Source organism: Heptranchias perlo, chromosome 4 (assembly GCF_035084215.1).
Source record: "Heptranchias perlo isolate sHepPer1 chromosome 4, sHepPer1.hap1, whole genome shotgun sequence".
Lineage (NCBI taxonomy): Eukaryota > Metazoa > Chordata > Chondrichthyes > Hexanchiformes > Hexanchidae > Heptranchias > Heptranchias perlo.
Genome location: NC_090328.1, coordinates 115,953,775 through 115,973,934, shown reverse-complemented (window position 1 = coordinate 115,973,934; position 20,160 = coordinate 115,953,775). Strand labels below are relative to the sequence as shown.

General features: G+C 41.7%; 1 protein-coding gene and 1 long non-coding RNA gene across 2 annotated transcripts; both read left to right on the top strand.

Moving 5' to 3' along the window:
- Nucleotides 1–1,402: 1,402 nt before the first annotated feature.
- c4h5orf63 (chromosome 4 C5orf63 homolog) lies at nt 1,403–9,803 on the top strand. Its single transcript, XM_067982345.1, has 4 exons — nt 1,403–1,539; nt 4,786–4,915; nt 5,619–5,675; nt 9,444–9,803. The coding sequence occupies exons 1-4, from the start codon at nt 1,403–1,405 to the stop codon at nt 9,612–9,614; spliced, it is 495 nt and encodes a 164-aa protein (XP_067838446.1). The 3' UTR covers nt 9,615–9,803.
- On the top strand, nt 1,568–3,528 carry LOC137320584 (uncharacterized). The gene is made up of 3 exons (XR_010962593.1): nt 1,568–1,627; nt 2,107–2,233; nt 2,903–3,528. It is a non-coding gene; the product is annotated as an uncharacterized lncRNA (long non-coding RNA).
- Nucleotides 9,804–20,160: the final 10,357 nt, after the last annotated feature.

The window sequence follows — 20,160 nt, the reverse complement described above, 5'->3', positions numbered from 1 at the left end:
TAGCAAAACTTTCCTTTATATTCTAGCCCTTTGGTTATAAAAGCTAACATTCCATAGGCCTTTTTGATTATTTTTGGTACCTGACCACTACATTTTAGTGATCTGTGGACATGGACCCCTAAATCTCTTTGGTCCTCCACTGTTCCGAGCTTTTCACCATTTAAAAATTACTCAGATCGATCCTTTTTTGGTCCAAAATAGATGACCTCACACTTACCTGCCACTGTTTTGCCCACTCACTTAATCTATCAATGTCCCTTTGTAATTTTATGCACCCATCTACACTACTTACCATGCCACCAATCTTTGTGCCACTGGCAAACTTGGATATCTGGCTCTCTATTGTGTTATCTAAATCATTAACAAGTATAGTGAATAGTTGAGGCCCCAGCACTGATCCTTGTGGGACACCACTAGTCACTTCCTTCCAATTCGAGTACATACCCATTATCCCTGATCTCTGTCTTCTACCGCCTAACCAATCTCCTAACCAGGTCAATAATTTGCCTTCAATTCCAAGAGCTTTAATTTTAGCTAACAATCCCTTATGTGGAAACTTATCGAGTGCCAATTAGTCCCACTCCCCTGCTCTTTCCCTGTCGCCCTGCAATTTTTTCCCTTTTAAGTGTATATCCGCTTCCCTTTTGAAAGTTACTATTGAATCTGCTTCCACCGCCCTTTCAGGCAGCGCATTCCAGATCATAACAACTCACTGCGTAAAAAAATTCCCATCTACCCTCTGGTTCTTTTGCCAATTATCTTAAATCTGTGTCCTCTGGTTACCGACCCTCCTGCCAGTGGAAACAGTTAATCCTGCTTTAAATATTAGGAAATAATTTAAGCAAAGCATAAAAATTGTAGCCTGATTAACTGACAAAACTGTCTGATTTTGAAAGATACTAGACCCAAAGTATTTACTCTGATTAGTTTCGAACTCAGAAACAAAAATTAAACTGCAGTCCAAATTTTACAAATTGTATCCATCATCGACTGATATCGGTTGCATTGAAAACCGTGCGGCCAATAATGCAACGACGTTTGCAAAATGCAGGCAGATGTCATGTGATTGAATGTCACATGGCCAGATGTCACATGATCAGACCTGCCGGAATACCTCTCAACAGTTGGCAGCCCTCGGCACACAGAACATTGATTTTACCATTAAAACCAAAACTCCACAAACATATCAGATTTAACTTCAGAATAAGCTACCACTTACACAGGACATGCACGTTTAAAAAAAAAGTTAAATTCTTGAAAAATGCATACGACTTGAAAAGAGCACAAAAGCAGGAGTTGGAAACCCCTTTTCCTACATTCTCATTCAGCTGGATTTTAAAAGGTGATTTAAAATCGTGCTTAAAAATGTTATTAACAGCTGGCCCTCGGCACACACTTGCGTATGAGGGCAGGAGAAGCAACGGGCACGGCACGGCACTGTACTGGAAATGATAGGTTCACAGCATGTGGGTGGGTGCGTCGCTCGCTGATTGAGAGCTGCAATGGCCTCAGAGCAACGGGGCTGACGGTGATTGACAGGTGGGCTGATGGTGATTGACAGGTGGGCAGAGAATAGAAGGCGGCCCGGAGTGGCCTGTAGTCTTTACATTACCTGTAGTGCAGTTTGGTGAGCAGCAGGCGGTGGGGTTTTTAAACTCTAAATACGATTCTGCGAAAGGCTTTTTTTTTTAAAAAGCGATCGAAATCTAAAATGTGGGAATTTGAGGGATTGCTTCTGGGCATTATCTAATCATATGCATTTCCCAAGAACGTAGCGTTTTTATTTAAACTTGCATAGCTTATTCTGAAGTTAAATCTGAGTTGATGGTTATTATTGTTCTGTAACAAGTGATGTTTTTAAATGGGAAGACCAATGTTGGTTTGTAGCGCAGGTGGTGGCCACTTCGGCCCGTAATGCCTGTGCCTCCATGCCGGATCTATCTACTGTAGTCTCGTTTTGGCTGTTTTCCCCCCCTTTTTCTTTAATATTTTCCCCACACATGTTTTTGATTTTCTCTTAATGTGGTCGAATTTGACTTCTCTTATGGTAATTTGTACCCTTTATATGCTCCTGGCATTAATCCGAAATATGCTTTACCGTTTTAGTGATCATGATGTGGAGATGCCGGTGATGGACTGGGGTGGACAAATGTAAGGAGTCTTACAACACCAGGTTATAGTCCAACAGCTTTATTTGGAATCACAAGCTTTTGGAGCTTTCCTCCTTCGTCAGGTGAGTGCACAGCATATATAGTCAGAGAACAATGCCTGGTGATTACAGATAATCTTTCCAACTGCCCGTTATCACACCTCGGCAGAGAGATAATCAAAGCAATCAAAGGAGTGGATGGTGTTCAGACAGAGAAACATTACATCCCAGACTACTGAATACACAAGCGGTCATAACACAAAGACACAGAGAGAGAGAGAGAGAGACACCCGAAAGCCAGAGAAAGAGAGAGAATGACCAGTTGTATTAAAAACAGATAACATTTGTTCGCTGGTGGGGTAACGTGTAGCGTGACACGAACCCAAGATCCCGGTTGAGGCCGTCCTCATGGGTGCGGAACTTGGCTATCAATTTCTGCTCGACGATTTTGCGTTGTCGTGTGTCTCGAAGGCCGCCTTGGAGAACGCTTACCCGAAGATCAGAGGCTGAATGTCCTTGACTGCTGAAGTGTTCCCCGACTGGGAGGGAACCCTCCTGTCTGGCGATTGTTGCGCGGTGTCCGTTCATCCGTTGTCGCAGACACGACACCACACAACCCTGCATTGGCAACCTCTGCAAGACATGCCAGATCATCGACACAGATACCACCATCACACGAGAGGACACCACCCACCAGGTACATGGTTCATACTCCTGTGACTCGGCCAACGTTGTCTACCTCATACGTTGCAGGAAAGGATGCCCCGGAGCATGGTACATCGGCGAGACCATGCAGACACTGCGACAATGGATGAATGGACACCGCGCAACAATCGCCAGACAGGAGGGTTCCCTCCCAGTCGGGGAACACTTCAGCAGTCAAGGACATTCAGCCTCCGATCTTCGGGTAAGCGTTCTCCAAGGCGGCCTTCGAGACACACGACAACGCAAAATCGTCGAGCAGAAATTGATAGCCAAGTTCCGCACCCATGAGGACGGCCTCAACCGGGATCTTGGGTTCATGTCACGCTACGTGTAACCCCACCAGCGAAAAAAAGTTATCTGTTTTTAATACAACTGGTCATTCTCTCTCTTTCTCTGCCTTTCGGGTGTCTCTCTCTCTCTCTCTCTCTGTGTCTTTGTGTTATGACCGCTTGTGTATTCAGTAGTCTGGGATGTAATGTTTCTCTGTCTGAACACCATCCACTCCTTTGATTGCTTTGATTATCTCTCTGCCGAGGTGTGATAACGGGCAGTTGGAAAGATTATCTGTAATCACCAGGCATTGTTCTCTGACTATATATGCTGTGCATTTACGGAATCCTACACTCACCTGACGAAGGAGGAAAGCTCCGAAAGCTTGTGATTCCAAATAAAGCAGTTGGACTATAACCTGGTGTTGTAAGATTCCTTACATTCGTTGTAGTGATGTTGGTTGAGGGATAAATATTGGCCCAGGACACCAGAGAGAACTCCCCCTGCTCTTCTTCGAAATAGTGGTCGTGGGATCTTTTACATCCACCTGAGAGGGCAGACGGGTTTAACGTCTCACCTGAAAGACGGCACTTCTGACAGTGCAGCACTCCCTCAGTACTGCACTGGGAGTGTCAGCCTGGATTATGTGCTCAAGTCTCTGGAGTGGGATTTGAACCCACGACCTCCTGATTTAACAAGAGTGCTACCACTGAGCCAAGGTTGACACCCTAAATATTGCCAATCTTTTGCAGACTTGTTCACTTAGGGGTCGAAATCCCTCCAGCCAATAATTTTAGAAAAAAAATAAGCATGTGTGCAAAACAGATTTGCTGTCTTAAACCTGTGTAGACATTTTTTTTGCTAAAATTATGGACAAGGACTTTCACTTTTGTAGAGTCTTCGTTATAGTAATTTAGATATTTTAAATCCTGCAGAACCATTTCTCTGCACAACCTCTGAGAATTATAAGGCCAGATTTTGCTGGAGTGGGCCATTTCCTACACCCCTCAGCTCTAAAAACTTTTGCCTTGTAACTTGCTGGAAGTGCGAGCTGATAACAGGCGTGACGAGGGCAACGAGGCATCTGGGACATTAGTGAACCACAGGACCAACAGTCTATCTCCTTAACCAATGAGACTGGTTAACCAACTTAAGGATTGAGAAAGAAACAGAGGAACGACGGAGAAGGAAATAGGGTGAATTAGAGTCAAATCAGGTAAAGAAAGAGAAATAAAGAGGGAAAGAAAGATTGAATTAAGAGAGAGAGAAAAAAAAGAGACAGAAAGGAAAAATGAGCAATAAATTTAAAATTATTTTTTTTTAAATCTAATAACAGACATTTAATGTGCAAATCCAGCAAATTCTTAAAAATAACGGGGAGGTTGAGGGCGAGATGCCGTTTGTGTGAAGCAAACAGTCGGAGCGGCGTAAATCGACCAGCGAATCCTGGAGATTCGCAACTCATGGCGTATCTCTCAAACCCCTGAAGTTTTGGCCGATTTGCACATTAATAACGGCGTGCGTCATTAACACACTGATATTGTTTCAGCAAGATTTGGCCCATCATGTTACAGTAACTAAGAACTTCCATTTGTTGAAATGTGCTATGTTATTAATCAGCAAACCAATGCATAATCTAATGATACTTTAATTATTTTCAGTGGCAGTGGAGCAATGTATTTACTTCATTATACAAAACTTGGGCAATCATCGAAATTCGTATTGGAATTTTTGTTAAGAAGAATGTCTACACTCAGGAAGGATCTGCCAGTTTTAACACTGTTTACCAAGGTACTGTACAAGGCGACTTTGCTTCCCAATAATATAATGGATTGAGGGCAGAACTTAAATCTTCCACCAGGAATTCTAACATTAGGTAAATTAACTGAATCAGTTTTTCTGGTTTTTAACAAAGTACTTTGCATGCCTTTGAAGTATGTTCTCCTAATCTGAATGGTTGGTAAATCTACCTTGGAAAGTTTATAATCTGCTATGGTACCCAGGTGAAGGCATTCCTTTTACTTTGTTCTGACTAAGTGCAAACAGCTTCCCTTTTAAAGGCATTTGAATACTTGAGCAGGGTGAGAGAACTGTATCTTATTTCACTATCACTAGATGACAGCTGCCCAAATTGAATCAGCATTCGTGTGCACTGGTTTGCAATTAAAAAAAAATAATTTCTCTTGCCTTGGTCATTATAGCTTTTAGGAAAAATTAAAGAGGGTTCAATTGAATTCTGGCCTTTACATATTGGTCTAAATAGTCAGCGGTGTGTTGTGAAGGCCCTCATTTGTAAATTGCTTTGGGATGTTTTATTACATTAAAAGTGCTCCAAAAGTGCAAGACATCATTGTTGGTATTCCACTGTGTTCAATATTATATTCTCTTTGCACAAGCTCATGGATAATATAGTTTAAATTACAAGATTAAGTCACTACTGGAATTTAAAAAAAAGTTATTTACTGATACAAAATTTTAATTTTCATACCCTTAGGATTCTTGCACACTTTGTGAAGAAGCAAAAGAGGCTTTGGAGCCATACAGATACAGGGTATGAAACTAAATACAATAACCAGCTTTGAAAATTTATAGAATCATAGAAAGTTACGGCACAGAAGGAGGTCATTCGGCCCATCATGTCCCTGCCGGCTGAAAAAGAGCTATCCAGCTTAATCCCACTTTCCAGCACTTGGTCCGTAGCTCTGTAGGTTATGGATTTCAGGTGCACATCCAAATACTTTTTAAAATGAGTTGAGGGTTTCTGCCTCTACCACCCTTTCAGGCTGTGAGATCCAGACTCCCACCACCCTCTGGGTAAAGAGATTTCTCCTCAGCTCCCCTCTAATCCTTCACCAATTACTATAAATCTATGCCCCCTGGCCACTGACCCCTCTGCTAAGGGAAATAGGTCCTCCCTATCCACTCTATCTAGTCCCGTCGTAATTTTATATACCTCAATTAAATCTCCCCTCAGCCTCCTTTGTTCCAAAGAAAACAACCCCAGCCTATCCAATCTTTACTCATAACTAAAATTCTCCAGCCCTGGCAACATCCTCATAAATCTCCTCTGTACCCTCTCTAGTGCAATCTTATCTTTCCTGTAATGTGGTGACCAGAACTGTACGCATTACTCAAGCTGTGGCCTAACCAATGTTTTATACAGTTCTAGCATAACCTCCCTGTTCTTATATTCTATGCCTCAGCTAATAAAGGAAAGTATCCCATATGTCTTTTTAACCCCCTTATCTACCTGTCCTGCTTACCGTCAGGGATCTGTGGACATGCACTCCAAGGTCTCTTTGTTCCTCTACACCGCTCAGTATCCACCCATTTATTGTATACTCCCTTGCCCTGTATGCCCTCCCCAAATGCATTACCTCACACTTTTCCGGATTAAATTTTATTTGCCACTTTTCTGCCCACCTGACCAGTCCATTGATATCTTCCTGCAATCTACAGCTTTCCTCCTCACTATCAACCACACGGCCAATTTTTGTATCATCTGCAAACTTCTTAATCAAGCCCCCCCACATTCAAGTCCAAATCATTAATATATACCACAAAAAGCAAGAGAATTAGTACTGAGCCCAGCAGAACCCCACTGGAAACAGCTTTCCAGTCGCAAAAACACTCGTCAACCATTACCCTTTGCTTCCTGTCACTGAGCCAATTTTGGATCCAATTTGCCACTTTCTCTTGGATCCCATGGGCTTTTACTTTTTTGACCAGTCTGCCATGTGGAACCTTGTCAAAAGCCTTTCTAAAATCCAAGTACACTACATCAAACGTGTTACCCTCATCGACCCTCCTTGTTACCTCTTCAAAAAATTCATTCGAGTTAGTCAGACACGACCTTCCCTTAACAAATCCATGCTGACTGTCCTTGATTGCTCCATGCCTTTCTAAATGACGGTTTATACTGTGTCTCAGAATTGATTCCAATAACTTGCCCACCACCGAGGTTAGACTGACTGGCCTGTAATTACTCGGTCTATCCTTTTCTCCCTTTTTCAACAATGGTACAACGTTAGCAGTCCTCCAATCCTCCAACACCACGCCTGTATCCAGTGCGGATTGGAAAATGATAGCCTGAGCCTCCGCTATTTCCTCCCTTGCTTCTTTTAACATCCTGGGATACATTTAATCCGGGCCTCGTGATTTATCTACTTTCAAAGATGCTAATCCCCTTAATACTGCTCTCACTATGTTTATCCCATCCAATATTTCACACTCCTCCTTAACTACAATCTCTGCATCAACCCCCTCTTTTGTGAAGACAGAAGCAAAGTATTCATTAAGAACCATACCCACATCTGCTTCCACACATAGCTTACCTTTTTGCTCTCTAATAGGCCCTACTCTTTCCTTAGTTATCCTCTTCCTCTTTATGTATTTATAAAACATTTTTGGATTTCCTTAATTTTAGTTGCCAGTATTTTTTCATGCCCTCTCTTTGCTTTCCTAATTTCCTTTCTGATTTCACCCTTGCACTTTCTATACTCCTCTAGGCTTTCTGTATTGAGCTCTCTGTGTCTGACATAAGCTTCCCTTTTTTTGCCTTATCTTACCCTGTATGCTTTTTCTCATCCAGGGGGCTCTAGATTTGGGAGTGCTACCCTTTTTTTTTGTGGGAACATGTTTACTCTGAACCCCTTGAATCTCCCCCTTGAATGCCTCCCACTGCTCTGACATTGATTTACCTTCAAGTAGCTGTTTCCAGTCCACTTTTGCTAAATCACTTCTCAGCTTAGTAAAATTGGCCTTTCCCCAATTTAGAACTTTAACTCCTGTTCTATCTTTGTCCTTTTCCATAACTACACTAAATCTAACTGAATTATGATCACTACCACCAAAATGCTCTCCCACTGATACTCCTTCCACCTGCCCAGCTTCATTCCCTAAAACTAAGTCCAGAACCGCCCTCCCCTCTTGTTGGGCTTGCTACATACTGGCTAAAAAAGTTCTCCTGAATGCAATTTAAGAATTCTGCGCCCTCTATTCCTTTTGCACTGATTGTATCCCAGTTAATATTAGGGTAGTTGAAATCCCCTACTATTACTGCCCTATTGTTTTTGCACTTCTCAGAAATTTGCCTATATGTTTGCTCTTCTATCTCCCTCTGACTTTTTGGGGGTGTATAATACACTCCCAGTAGTGTGACTGCCCCATTTTTGTTCTTTAGCGCAACCCATATGGCCTCATTTGATGATCCTTCTAACATATCATCCTTCCTCACAGCCGCAATTGTTTCTTTAACCAATATTGCCATCCCCCCCCTTCCTTTTTTATCACCCTCTCTATCTCGTCTGAAAACCCTGTAACCAGGAATGTTGAGCTGCCATTCCTGCCTCTGTTTAAGCCATGTTTCTGTAATAGCGAAGATATTGTACATCCACGTATCTATCTGTGCCCTTAGCTCATCTGCCTTATTCACTGTACTCCTTGCATTGAGATATATACTGTTAAGTACCACCAAACTCCTTTGTTATCTAGTTTCTAACATTTGTTTCCTCTGCCTTCCAAACTCACTTACTAATTTTCTGCCTTCCATTTCCAGCTCTGCTTCTCTCCCTTCTGAATCTATGCTCAGGTTCTCATCCCCCTGCCAAGCTCGTTTAAACCCTCCCCAACAGCACTAGCAGACCTCCCCGTGACGATATTGGTCCCGGCCCTGTTGAGGTGCAATCCGTCCCGCTTGTACAGGTCCCACCTCCCCCAGAACCGGTCCCAATGCCCCAGGAATCTAAAGCCCTCCCTCCTGCACCACCTCTCCAGCCACGCATTCATTTGCTCTATCCTCCTATTTCTATACTCACCAGCGTGTGGCACCTGGAGTAATCTGGAGGTTACTACCTTTGAGGTCCTGCTTCTTAATCTCTTTCCTAACTCCTTAAAATCTGCCTGCAGGACCTCAGCATTATCTTTCGGATGAGATGTTAAAGTGAGGCCCTGTCTGCCCTCTCAGGTGACTTAAAAGATCCCACGGCACTATTTCGAAGAGGAGGGGAGTTCTCCCCGGTGTCCTGGGCTAACATTTATCCCTCACCCAATATCACTAAATCAGATTATCTGGTCATTATCACCTTGCTGTTTGTGGGATCTTGCTGTGCGATAATTGGCTGCCACGTTTCCTACATTACAACAGTGACTACATTTTAAAAGTACTTCATTGACTGTGAAGTGCTGAGGTCGTGAAAGGCGCAATAGAAATGCAAGTGTTTCTTAACAACTCCATGAATGTCACATCACATATCCATTTATTCATTCAATGCAACAATTGGTTTAGTTTTAGATAATGACAGTGGTTACCTTCTAATAGTTTGTCCTGCAGGAAGTAGACATCACTATTCCGGAGAATTCCGTCTGGTATGAGAGGTACAAGTATGACATACCTGTCTTTCACTTGAATGGACAATTTCTGATGATGCACCAGGTCAACTTTAAAATCCTTGAGAAAAGACTGGCTAAACTGGAACAAGAAATTAAATAAAGGACGTGAAGATTAACGGCCTATTTGAAGTGTGAATCTGGACAAGAGAAAAGGATCAATTTTTCCATCTGTTTTAAGACCAAAATTCTGCTTGTTGACAAAATTATGCAGTACTGGGTTGAAATGTAAATGCTTTAACAGTTATTTTGTATTTCAGATAATATCAGTAAAAATAAATGGAAACAACTTGTGAAGATTATTAAATGTCTAAGATAGCATTAAAAAGACTGTCTATTGCCTCTTGTTGGAACAACTTTATGCCACTCACAAACTGTCTTTGTATACTCAAGTTGATATCATTATGCTAACTTCCTATATATTTTAGCCATGTGTCATAGCTTTTAAATTTCTCGAACCATTTCCAAAGTATTCATCTGAATTATCTGTGCACAAATGACAGTACATAGGAACAGGAGGAGGCCATTCAGCCCCTCAAGCCTATTGCGCCATTCAATGAGATCATGGCTGATCTGTATCTCTATCTGCAGTTGTTCCGTATCCCTTAATACCCTTACCCATCAAAAATCTGTCAATCTCAGACTTGACGATTTCAATTGATTCCCAGCATCCACAGCTTTTTGGGAGAGAGTGTTCCAGATTTCCACTACCCTTTGAGAGATAAAATGCTTCCTGTTTCCACTCCTAAATGGCTTAGCTCTAATTTTAAGATTATGCCCTCTTGTTCTGGATTTCCCCTACTAGAGGAAATAGTTTCTTTCTATCTATCCTATTAAATCCCTTTATCATTTTAAATGCCTCGATCAGATCACCCCTCAACCTTCTGTACTGGAAGGAATACAAGCCTAGTCTTTACAAAACTGTCCTCATAATTTAATCCTTTAAACCCCGGTATCATTCTGGTGAACCTGCACTGCAGCACCCCCCCGCCGCCCAAGGCCAATATATCTTTCCTGATGTTTGGTGCCCAGAACTGAACACAGTACTTCAGATGGAGTCTGGAATAGTTCAGATAGCTGACAGAGTTGTGGAATGGGGGTGGGGAAATGCAGAATCAATCGCATGAATAATTGAAAGGGGAAAAATTCTCGAAATCAAAACCAAAATAAGCAGAACTAAACACAACTTTTCTATTATCTACCAAGATCAAGAGATAATGGGGGTGATGATAGGCGCACGCAAAGAACGATTATATATGAGATGAGGCTTTTAACGGGATGAATGTCTGTAAGGCTTTGGGTGAGGGATGACCTCCAGATTGAGGCTGGAAGTGTAAAGGACACAGAATGGTCTCCTGGGTATTGACGATAAGCAGTTCAAGTACTTTAACTGACGGGGAGGTGACTCCAAGTGGCTGATATAATTGGTACAATAACACTACATGGGGATTTGATAGAGTAGATGGGGAGAAACTGTTTCCACTGGCAGGAGGGTCAGTAACCCTCCATCAGTAACTGTGTGCAGTTTTGATCTCATTTAAGAAAGGACATAATTGCTTTAGAGGCGGTTCAGAGAAGGTTCACGCGACTGATTCCTGGGATGAGGGGGTTATCTTATGAGGAAAGGTTGGACAAGTTGGGCCTGCATACATTGGAGTTTAGAAGAATGAGAGGTGATCTTATTGAAACATATAAGATCCTGAGGGGACTTGAAGGGGTAGATGCTGAGAGGATGTTTCCCTTTGTGGGAGAGACTAGAACTGGGGGACACAGTTTAAAAATAAGGGGTCTCCCATTTAAGACGGCCATGAGGAGAAATTTTTTCTCTCAGAGGGTCATGAGTCTGTGGAACTCCCTTCCCCAGAGAGCAGTGGAGGCAGGGTCATTGAATATTTTTAAGGCTAAGTTAGATAGATTCCTGATTAACAAGGGAGTCAAAGGTTGTAATAGGTAGATGGGAAAGTAGGGTTGAGGTCACAATCAGATCAGCCATGATCTTATCAAATGGCAGAGCAGGCTCGAGGGGCCGAATGGCCTACTCCTGCTCTTAATTCATATGTTCGTATGTAACCAAAAGACACAGATTTAGGATAATTGACAAAAGAACTCTTCACAATTTTGAACACTATTAAAACTCTTTACCTTCTCTGCTCTAAGGAGAACAATCCCAGCTTCAAATAGGGGTGCCATCAAGTAAGTATGATGGAGAAAGTGCACAACATACACAAGACTTTTAATATAATTATATATATATATTGGCAGTACTTTCAGCAGATGTCTGCAGGTTGGTGCTGTTACTGCTTGAGGCCTGCAGTACCATTGGGTGTCTGCTGGTGGTGCTGTTGCCCATCAGGATTGCAACCTTCAATGTAAATATAATAAAAACACTGAAAACACAAACAAAAGACAACAACACACCAGCAGTTTCCCATGTAACTGAAGTCCCTCATCCCTGGTACCATTCTAGTAAATCTCTTTTGCACCCTCTCTAAGGCCTTGACATCCTCCCTAAGGTGTGGTACCCAGAATTGGACACAATACTCCAGCTGGGCCTAACCAGTGTTTTATAAAGGTTTAGCATAACTCCCTTACTTTTATACTCTATGCCAAGGATCCCGTATGCCTTTTTAACAGCCTTCTCGATTTGTCCTGCCAAAGACCTGTGTTTGTACACCCCCAGGTCTCTCTGTTCCTGCATCCCCTTTAAAATTGTACCGTTTCGTTTATATTGCCTCCAAATTCTTCCTACCAAAATGTATCACTTCTCTGCGTTAAATTTCATTTGCCATGTGTCTGCCCATTTCACCAGTCTGTCTCTGTCCTCCTGAAGTCTGTTACTATCCTCCACATTGTTCATATTCGCAAGTTTCGTGTCATCTGCAAACTTTGAAATTATACCCTCTACACCCAGGTCCAGGTCATTGATATATATCAAAAAGAGCAGTGGTCCTAATACTGACCGCTGGGGACCACTGTATACTTCCCTCCAGTCTGAAAAACAACCGTTCACCACTACTCTCTGCTTTCTGTCCAGTAGCCAATTTTGTATCCACGCTGCCACTGGCCCTTTAATTTTGCTAACAAGTCTATTATGTGGCACTTTATCAAATGCTTTTTGAAAGTCCATATACACAACATCAATCGCACTACCCTCATCAACCCTTTCCATTACTTCAAAGAATCCAATCAAGTTAGTCAAACACAATATGCCTTTAACAAATCCGTGCTGGCTTTCATTTATTAACATATTTTTTCTAAGTGTCAATTAATTTTGTCCCGGATTATTGTCTCTAAAAGTTTCCCCACCACCAACGTTAGGCTGACTGGCCTGTAATTGCCAGGTTTATCCCTCTCCCCTTTTTTGAACAGGGGTGTAACATTTGCAATCCTCCAGTCCTCTGGCACCATTCCCATATCTACGGAGGATTGGAAGATTGTGGCCAGAGCCTCTGCAATTTCCAACCTCACTTCCCTCAGTAACCTTGGATGCATCCTATCTGGACCGGGTGACTTTTCTACTTTGAGTACTGCCAATCTTTTAGATGCCTCCTCTTTATCTATTTTTATCCTATCCAATATCGCTACTACCTCCTCCTTTACTGCTATTATGGCAGCATCCTCTTCTGTAGTGAAGACGGATGCAAAGTATTCATTTAGTACCTCAGCCATACCCTCTGCCCCCACAAGAAGATCTCCTTTTTTATCCCTAATCGGCCCCATCCTTCCTTTGACTACCCTTTTACGATTTATATGTTTATAAAAGACTTTTGGATTCCCTTTTATGTTAGCAGCTAATCTATTCTCATACTCTCTCTTTGCTCCTCTTATCCCCTTTTTTCGATCTCCTCAGTACTTTCTGTATTCAGCCTGGTTCACGACTGTATTATGAACCTTACATCTATCAAAAGCCTCATTTTCTGTTTCATTTTAATCTCTATTGTAAGTCATTGCAAGGAATTACACTGGATTTCAAGATTTCTATTGGTGTTCAGGGATCATGAATGATTTTGATAGAGTAAATAAGGAGAAACTGTTTCCACTGGCAGGAGGGTCGGTAACCAGAGGACACAGATTTAAGGTAATTGGCAAAAGAACCAGAGGGGGAGATGAGGAGAATTTTGTTTACTCTGCGAGTTGTTTTGATCTGAAATGTGCTGCCTGAAAGGGCGGTGGAAGCAGATTCAATGGTAACTTTCAAAAGGAAATTGGATAAATACACGAAAGGGAAAAATTGGCAGGTCTACGGGGAAATAGCAGGGGAGTGGAACTAATTGGATAGCTCTTTCAAAGAGCTGGCACAGGCACGATGGGCCGAATGGCCTCCTTCTGTGCTGTATGATTCTATGTTCCAAAATTCAGTTTGTTCTTCTGCAAAAACTGAAACCTAATGGCCTCATGTGTAGCATATGAAAAAAATAGCTATAATGGGAGTGCAGTGGACATGCACTTGTCATGACTTAAGCTACAACTATGTCCAATACTCCATCAGTTGTATTACAGGAGGGAGGAGGGGGGGAACAAAGTACACGACAATGTAGTTTTTGTAGTGGTAAATTTAGTCATTTTTGCTGGGGATCGGTGGTGCAAAATTTATTTTCTGAAAGGTCTGGGGCATGTTCGCCCCTCCAGGAAATTTAAGAATTTTTAACACTTTCTTGGTGCATTTTTCAGCCGACATCCTATCCCTCGCTCTCCTCATCCTCCCGCCCAGAACTCTTCATTCCTCCAATTCTGGCCTCTTGTGCATTCCCAATTTCCATCACTCCACCATTGGCGGCCGAGCCTTTAGCTGCCTAGGCCCTAAACTCTGGAATTCCCTCCCTAAACCTCTCTGCCTTTCCTTTCCTTAAAACTCACCTCTGATCAAGCTTCTGGTCACCTGCTCCTAATATCTCCTTCTTTGGCTTGGCATCCAATTTATTTCTCCTGATTTTGCCTCTGTGAAGTGGCTTGTAGATGCTTTTCTATCTTAAAAGTTGCTATGAAAATGTAAGTTGTTGCTGTTGTTGGAATAATTCAAGTAACAAATTTGTTCACTGCAATAAGAAATAGCACTAAAATCAAAAAGCCTTGTGACATTCACGACTTATGCAGCCTGTTCTACTCAACCATGTATCTTCAATAAACTGATCCCCACTCTGCATTCTCCTTTTACTCCCGATTCAGATCTATAACTGAATGAAGAATGGCAGAGATATATATATTTTTATTATGCGCAAAGTAGAATTAAAATTCAGGAGTCCTGGAGTACACTAAGTAGCCGATTACTTACGACAGATGTTCTGGGTGGCTGACTTCAAGAACCACTGCTTCTCACGCGATCCAGAACTCCACAATCTCTGCCTGTTCTGGAATAGGCTGCTTCAAAAGTTACCAGGCTATTAATGTGAATCAAAAATGGACATTTGATTAAATAGAATAGAGTTTTATCAACCTTAAAATTCTCATCCTTGCTTTCAAATCCCTCCATGGCCTCGCCCCCCACCCCCCTTCCTATCTCTGTAACCTCCTCCAGCCTCACAACCCTCCGAGATCTCTGCGCTCCTCCAATTCTGGCCTCTTGCGCATCCCCGATTTCCATTGCCTCCTCCATTGGTGGCCGTGCCTTCAGCTGCCTAGGCTCTAAAGCTCTGGAATTCCTTCCCTAAACCTCTCTGCTTCTCTCTCCTTCTTTAAAATGCTCCTTAAAACTTACCTTTTTAACCAAGCTTTTGGTCACCTGTCCTAATATCTCCTTATATGGCTTGGTGTTAAATATTTGTCTGATAATCACTCCTGTGAAGCTCCTTGGGACGTTTTACTATGTTAACAGATCTATATAAATGCAAGTTGTTGTTGTCTTGACAGTATATTGCAGTTACTATAAAACATTAAATGTAGTTACATCCATGCTTAATTATCATTTACACGGCAGCTACATTTCTTGACAGCAATCTTACAAACAGACATAGAACGTCCTCGATTCGATTAATGCGGAGATGTCATTGCAGACTTTTGAAAAGGGGAACTTATGTTCTCTGTTGGTGCAAATGGAATAAAAGGGGCAGTGGCAGCAAAGATACAAAATTGGCTAAGTGACAGGAAACAGCAAGTAATGATGAACGATTGTTTCTCGGACTGGAGGGAGTTATACTGTGGTGTTCCCCAGGGGTCGGTACTAGGAGCATTGCTTTTCTTGATATATATTAATGACTTGGACTTGGGTGTACAGGGCACAATTTCAAAATTTGCAGATGACACAAAAGTGGAAGTGCAGTAAACAGTGAGGAGGATAGTGATAGACTTCAAGAGGACATAGACAGGCTGGTGGCATGGGCGGACACATGGCAGATCAAATTTAACACAGAGAAGTGCGAAGTGATACATTTTGGTAGGAAGAGGAGAGGCAATATAAACTAAATGGTAGAATTCTAAAGGGGGTGCAGGAACAGAGAGACCTGGGGGTATATGTCCACAAATCATTGAAAGTGGCAGGGCAGGTTGAGAAAGCGGTAAAAAAAGCATATGGGATCCTGGACTTTATAAATAGTGGCATAGAGTACAAAAGCAAGGAAGTTATGATGAACCTTTATAAAACACTGGTTCGACCACAACTGGAGTATTATGTCCAGTTCTGGGAACTGCACTTTAGGAAGGATGTGAAGGCCTTAGAGAGGGTACAGAAAAGATTTACTAGAATGGTCTAGAGATGAGGGACTTCAGTTACATGGATTAACTGGAGAAGCTGGGGTTGTTCTCCTTAGAGCAGAGAAGGTTAAGAGGAGATTTGATAGACGTGTTCAAAATCATGAGGGGTCTAGACAGAGAGCTGGAGAGAAACTGTTCCCATTGGCAGAAGGGTCAAAAACCAGAGGACATAGATTTAAGGTGATTGGCAAAAGAACCAAAGGTGACATGAGGAAAAACTTTTTTTTACACAGTGAGTGGTTATGATCTGGAATGCACTGACTGAGGGGGCGGTGGAGGCAGATTCAATCATGGCTTTCAAAAGGGAATTGGACAAGTACTTGAAGGGAAAAAATTTGCAGGGCTACAGGGATTGGGCGGGGAGACGGAACTAGCTGGATTGCTCTTGCAGAGAGCCGGCGTGGACTCGATGGGCCGAATGGCCTCCTTCTGTGCTGTAATCTTTCTAGATTCTAAATGTTCATTTGTTGGATTCATCACACTATTTTGCAGTCCATTTAATTTCACATGATTAATGCGTATACATAACACAGCATAACAAAAAATTGGGAAGGGGTGGCGCAGGGAGGAATCAGTCAACATTCCCTCGTGGCCAAGACTGATTCCCGCTGGAAGTGTGAGGTGGACATTGGGTGACTGCAGGATTGGACTCGGCCGAAAACCTGCCTACAAAGACTCACCGTCCAGGATCAGTGAAAAACGAGCACTTGGAATCATAAAGCACGGAAGGAGGCCATATGGCCAATCATGCCGGCTCTTTGATAGAGCGATCCAGTTAGTCCCACTCCCCCCGCTCTTTCTCCATAGCCCTGCAATTTTCTCCTTTTCAAGTATTTATCCAATTCCCCTTTTGAAAGCTATGATTGAATCTGCTTCCACCGCCCTTTCAGGCAGCGCATTCCAGATCATCACAACTCGCTGAGTAAAAAATATCAATATTTTCATCAACTATATGTGCCAAGTTGTTTATTCCAAGTCCTCCTTACATCAGTGTAAAATTGATAAATTTCTCCTCCAGCATTACTTTATTCCTATTTAATTTTTTTTTATTAGCAGATGGGGGAGGGAGGGAAAGAGGCCAAAACTAGGGGTCATAAATATAAGATAGTCACTAATAAATCCAACAGGGAATTCAGGAGAAACATCTTTACCCAGAGAGTGGTGAGAATGTGGAACTCGACTGGAATAGTTGAGGCGAATAGTATAGATGCATTTAAGGGGAAGCTTGATGAACACATGAGGAAGCAAGGAATAGAAGAATGTGCTGATAGGGTGAGATGAAGTAAGGAGGGAGGAGGCTCGTGTGGAGCAAAACACCGGCATAGACCAGTTGAGCTGAATGGCCTGTTTCTGTGCTGTAATATTCTGTGTTTACTTTAAATATACCATTTAATGCTTTATATACCTGAATCATGTCTTTACCACCTTCATTCTAGATGAGGGAACGTGGGCTTCTCTAATCTTTGGCCCAAGGTCACCAATTAAACTTTTCATAGGAAAGCAGAGTGAATTGTGGAATTTGATCCCTGAAACACCAGTAAAAATGTCAGAACCATCTGTAATAAAAATGGGATTTGAGTTATTCAGTCATCGTAAATCAGAAGCCCTGCTCATCTCTCATCCTCTTTACACTTGGATCAGTCCTGTTGCTCTTGTGTGCATGCTGTCCAATAATAGTACTGTGTTTGTTTTTGTTATTGAAGAAAATCTTCTCGCTGTTCTAAAAACTTCAGAAGGGATGTCAAGGCCTTGGAGAGGGTGCAGAGGAGATTTACCAGAATGGTACCAGGGATGAGGGACTTCAGTTCTGAGGGGAGACTGGAGAAACTGCGATTGTTCTCCTTAGAGCAGATACATAAGGGGAGATTTAATAGAGGTGTTCAAAATTATGAGGGGTTTTAGTAGAGTAAATAAGGAGAAACTGTTTCCAGTGGCAGGAGGGTCGGTAACCAGAGGACACAGATTTAAGGTAATTGGCAAAAAAAGCCAGGGGTGAGACGAGGAGACTTTTTTTTTTAAAACGCAGCGTGTTGTTATGATCTGGAATGCGCTGCCTGAAAGGGCGGTGGAAGCAAATGCAATAGTAACTTTCAAAAGGGAATTGGATAAATACCTGAAAAGGAAAAAATTGCAGGGCTACGGGGAAAGAGCAGGGGGATGGGACTAATTGGATAGTGCTTTCAAAGAGCCGGCACAAGCAAGATGGGTCGAATGGCCTCCTTCTGTGCTGTATGATTCCAAGAAGAAATATTTTACCCTAATAAATTCTGCTCACTTATCATCATCTTGTAAAATAGTTTTATTTTCTTTCACTTTGTCATGTAACTTTAAGCTTATAACTGACTTGTCATGGTATTTGACACTGCCCCAGTTCCTGATATTATTGAAGCTCCCACAAATACTTTATCATTTTTTTATGGACATGCTTGTAACTGACACTAACAACTGCAACAATATGTCACCTAGATGGATGAAATCTGTTGGACTTTTTGGGCTGTCCTCTAAAAATAAAACAATTCAAATTGTATTGACCTACATGGATAAGATATCCTGCTTATCACGATGTTACCCTTGTAACAGTAAACTCAGAGGGAACCTTTATGATAACATCTGATTGTAACAACGGGGAATGACCTAATCTAACACTATCACTTTAGCAATCTCACAGGGCTCGGAGCAGACTTAAAGTACAACGTCATATTTTGTACGGAAATTACAGTCTGTATTCCATATTAAAAGGATTTGATAGGGCAGCTACAGAGAAACTATTTCCTCCGGTGGGGGAGTCCAGAACAAAAGGGCATAACCTTAAAATTAGAGCCAGGCCATTTAGGAATGATAACAGGAAATACTTTTTCACAGAAAGGGTAGTGGAAATCTGGAACTCTCTCCCCCAAAAGGCTGTGGATCAATTGAACTTTTCAAGACTGAGATCGATAATTTTTTTTATTGGGTAAGGGTATCAAGGGATATGGTGCAAAGGCGGGTAAATGGAGTTGAGGTACAGATCAACCATGATCTAATTGAATGGCAGAGCAGGCTCGAGGGCTGAATGGCCTACTCGTGTTCCTAATGTTCACTTTTTGTGTCTTGAAACAATTATTATTTCTAAACCTACTCTTATAATTAGACTTTACAGTAGAGAGTTACAATTGTTGGTCTTTTTAATCAATCAATCTTTTAACAACCCATTTGAGAGGCCATTGAGAGTCCATACACCCATTCCCCCTTCTATCAGCCTACCCACATTATTAAGGCATTGCATTCTGTACCTTTGAAGACTTTATGCTAAGCAAATTTGCATATTCTATTTGTATTGCAAGCAATTCATCTTCTTCAATGATTACAGCAATAACTTGTTTGCTTTGGCGTAAATGTGATGGGATAATATCCTTTCATTTGCAGCAGTCCCTACAATAGTAACCTGCAATTTACTCTTTCCCAGTTTCAATTTGTTCTGATTTTCAGTCTTCAAATCTAACCCCTCTAACTGACCTGTATTTAACAAGAAATTACCATGAATTCATTAAAAAAAGTTTAGATGCGTATCAAAAATATACACAGTACTATTTTATCAAAGTTCACTTTATATTGTATATATATAAAAAAATAAAAATTCAATCTGCCTGTGGCTAGCAAAAACCCTTCAACTGCAATAATAATTTTCCAGCACACATTATTAGGTTATGTCAAACCAAATGTAGAAACATGGTTTGTCATTCTTTTCTTACAGTCACTCTTGATTAGTGACAATTATTCTTCCCATCTTCTCCCAGCTTTGTTCCATTACTGGTTACGTAGCAGACTTTGCGTTTAAAGCTTATTTTTTAAAGTTTCCATTTGGTAATATTTCACAATGGTGTCAATCACTTAATTCTTTAGGACAAAACATTTAGAAGCAGGAGGGTTGGTAACCAGAGGATGCAGATTTAAGATAATTGGCTAAAGAGCCAGAGGGGGAG

Excerpts from the sequence above, each read along its gene's own strand:
- c4h5orf63 (XM_067982345.1), top strand. The coding sequence starts at position 1,403 with ATGAGGGCAGGAGAAGCAACGGGCACGGCACGGCACTGTACTGGAAAT. Across the intron at positions 1,540-4,785 it reads GGGCTGACGGTGATTGACAG|TGGCAGTGGAGCAATGTATT; the intron begins GTGGGCTGATGG and ends AATTATTTTCAG. Across the intron at positions 5,676-9,443 it reads TGGAGCCATACAGATACAGG|TTTGTCCTGCAGGAAGTAGA; the intron begins GTATGAAACTAA and ends ACCTTCTAATAG.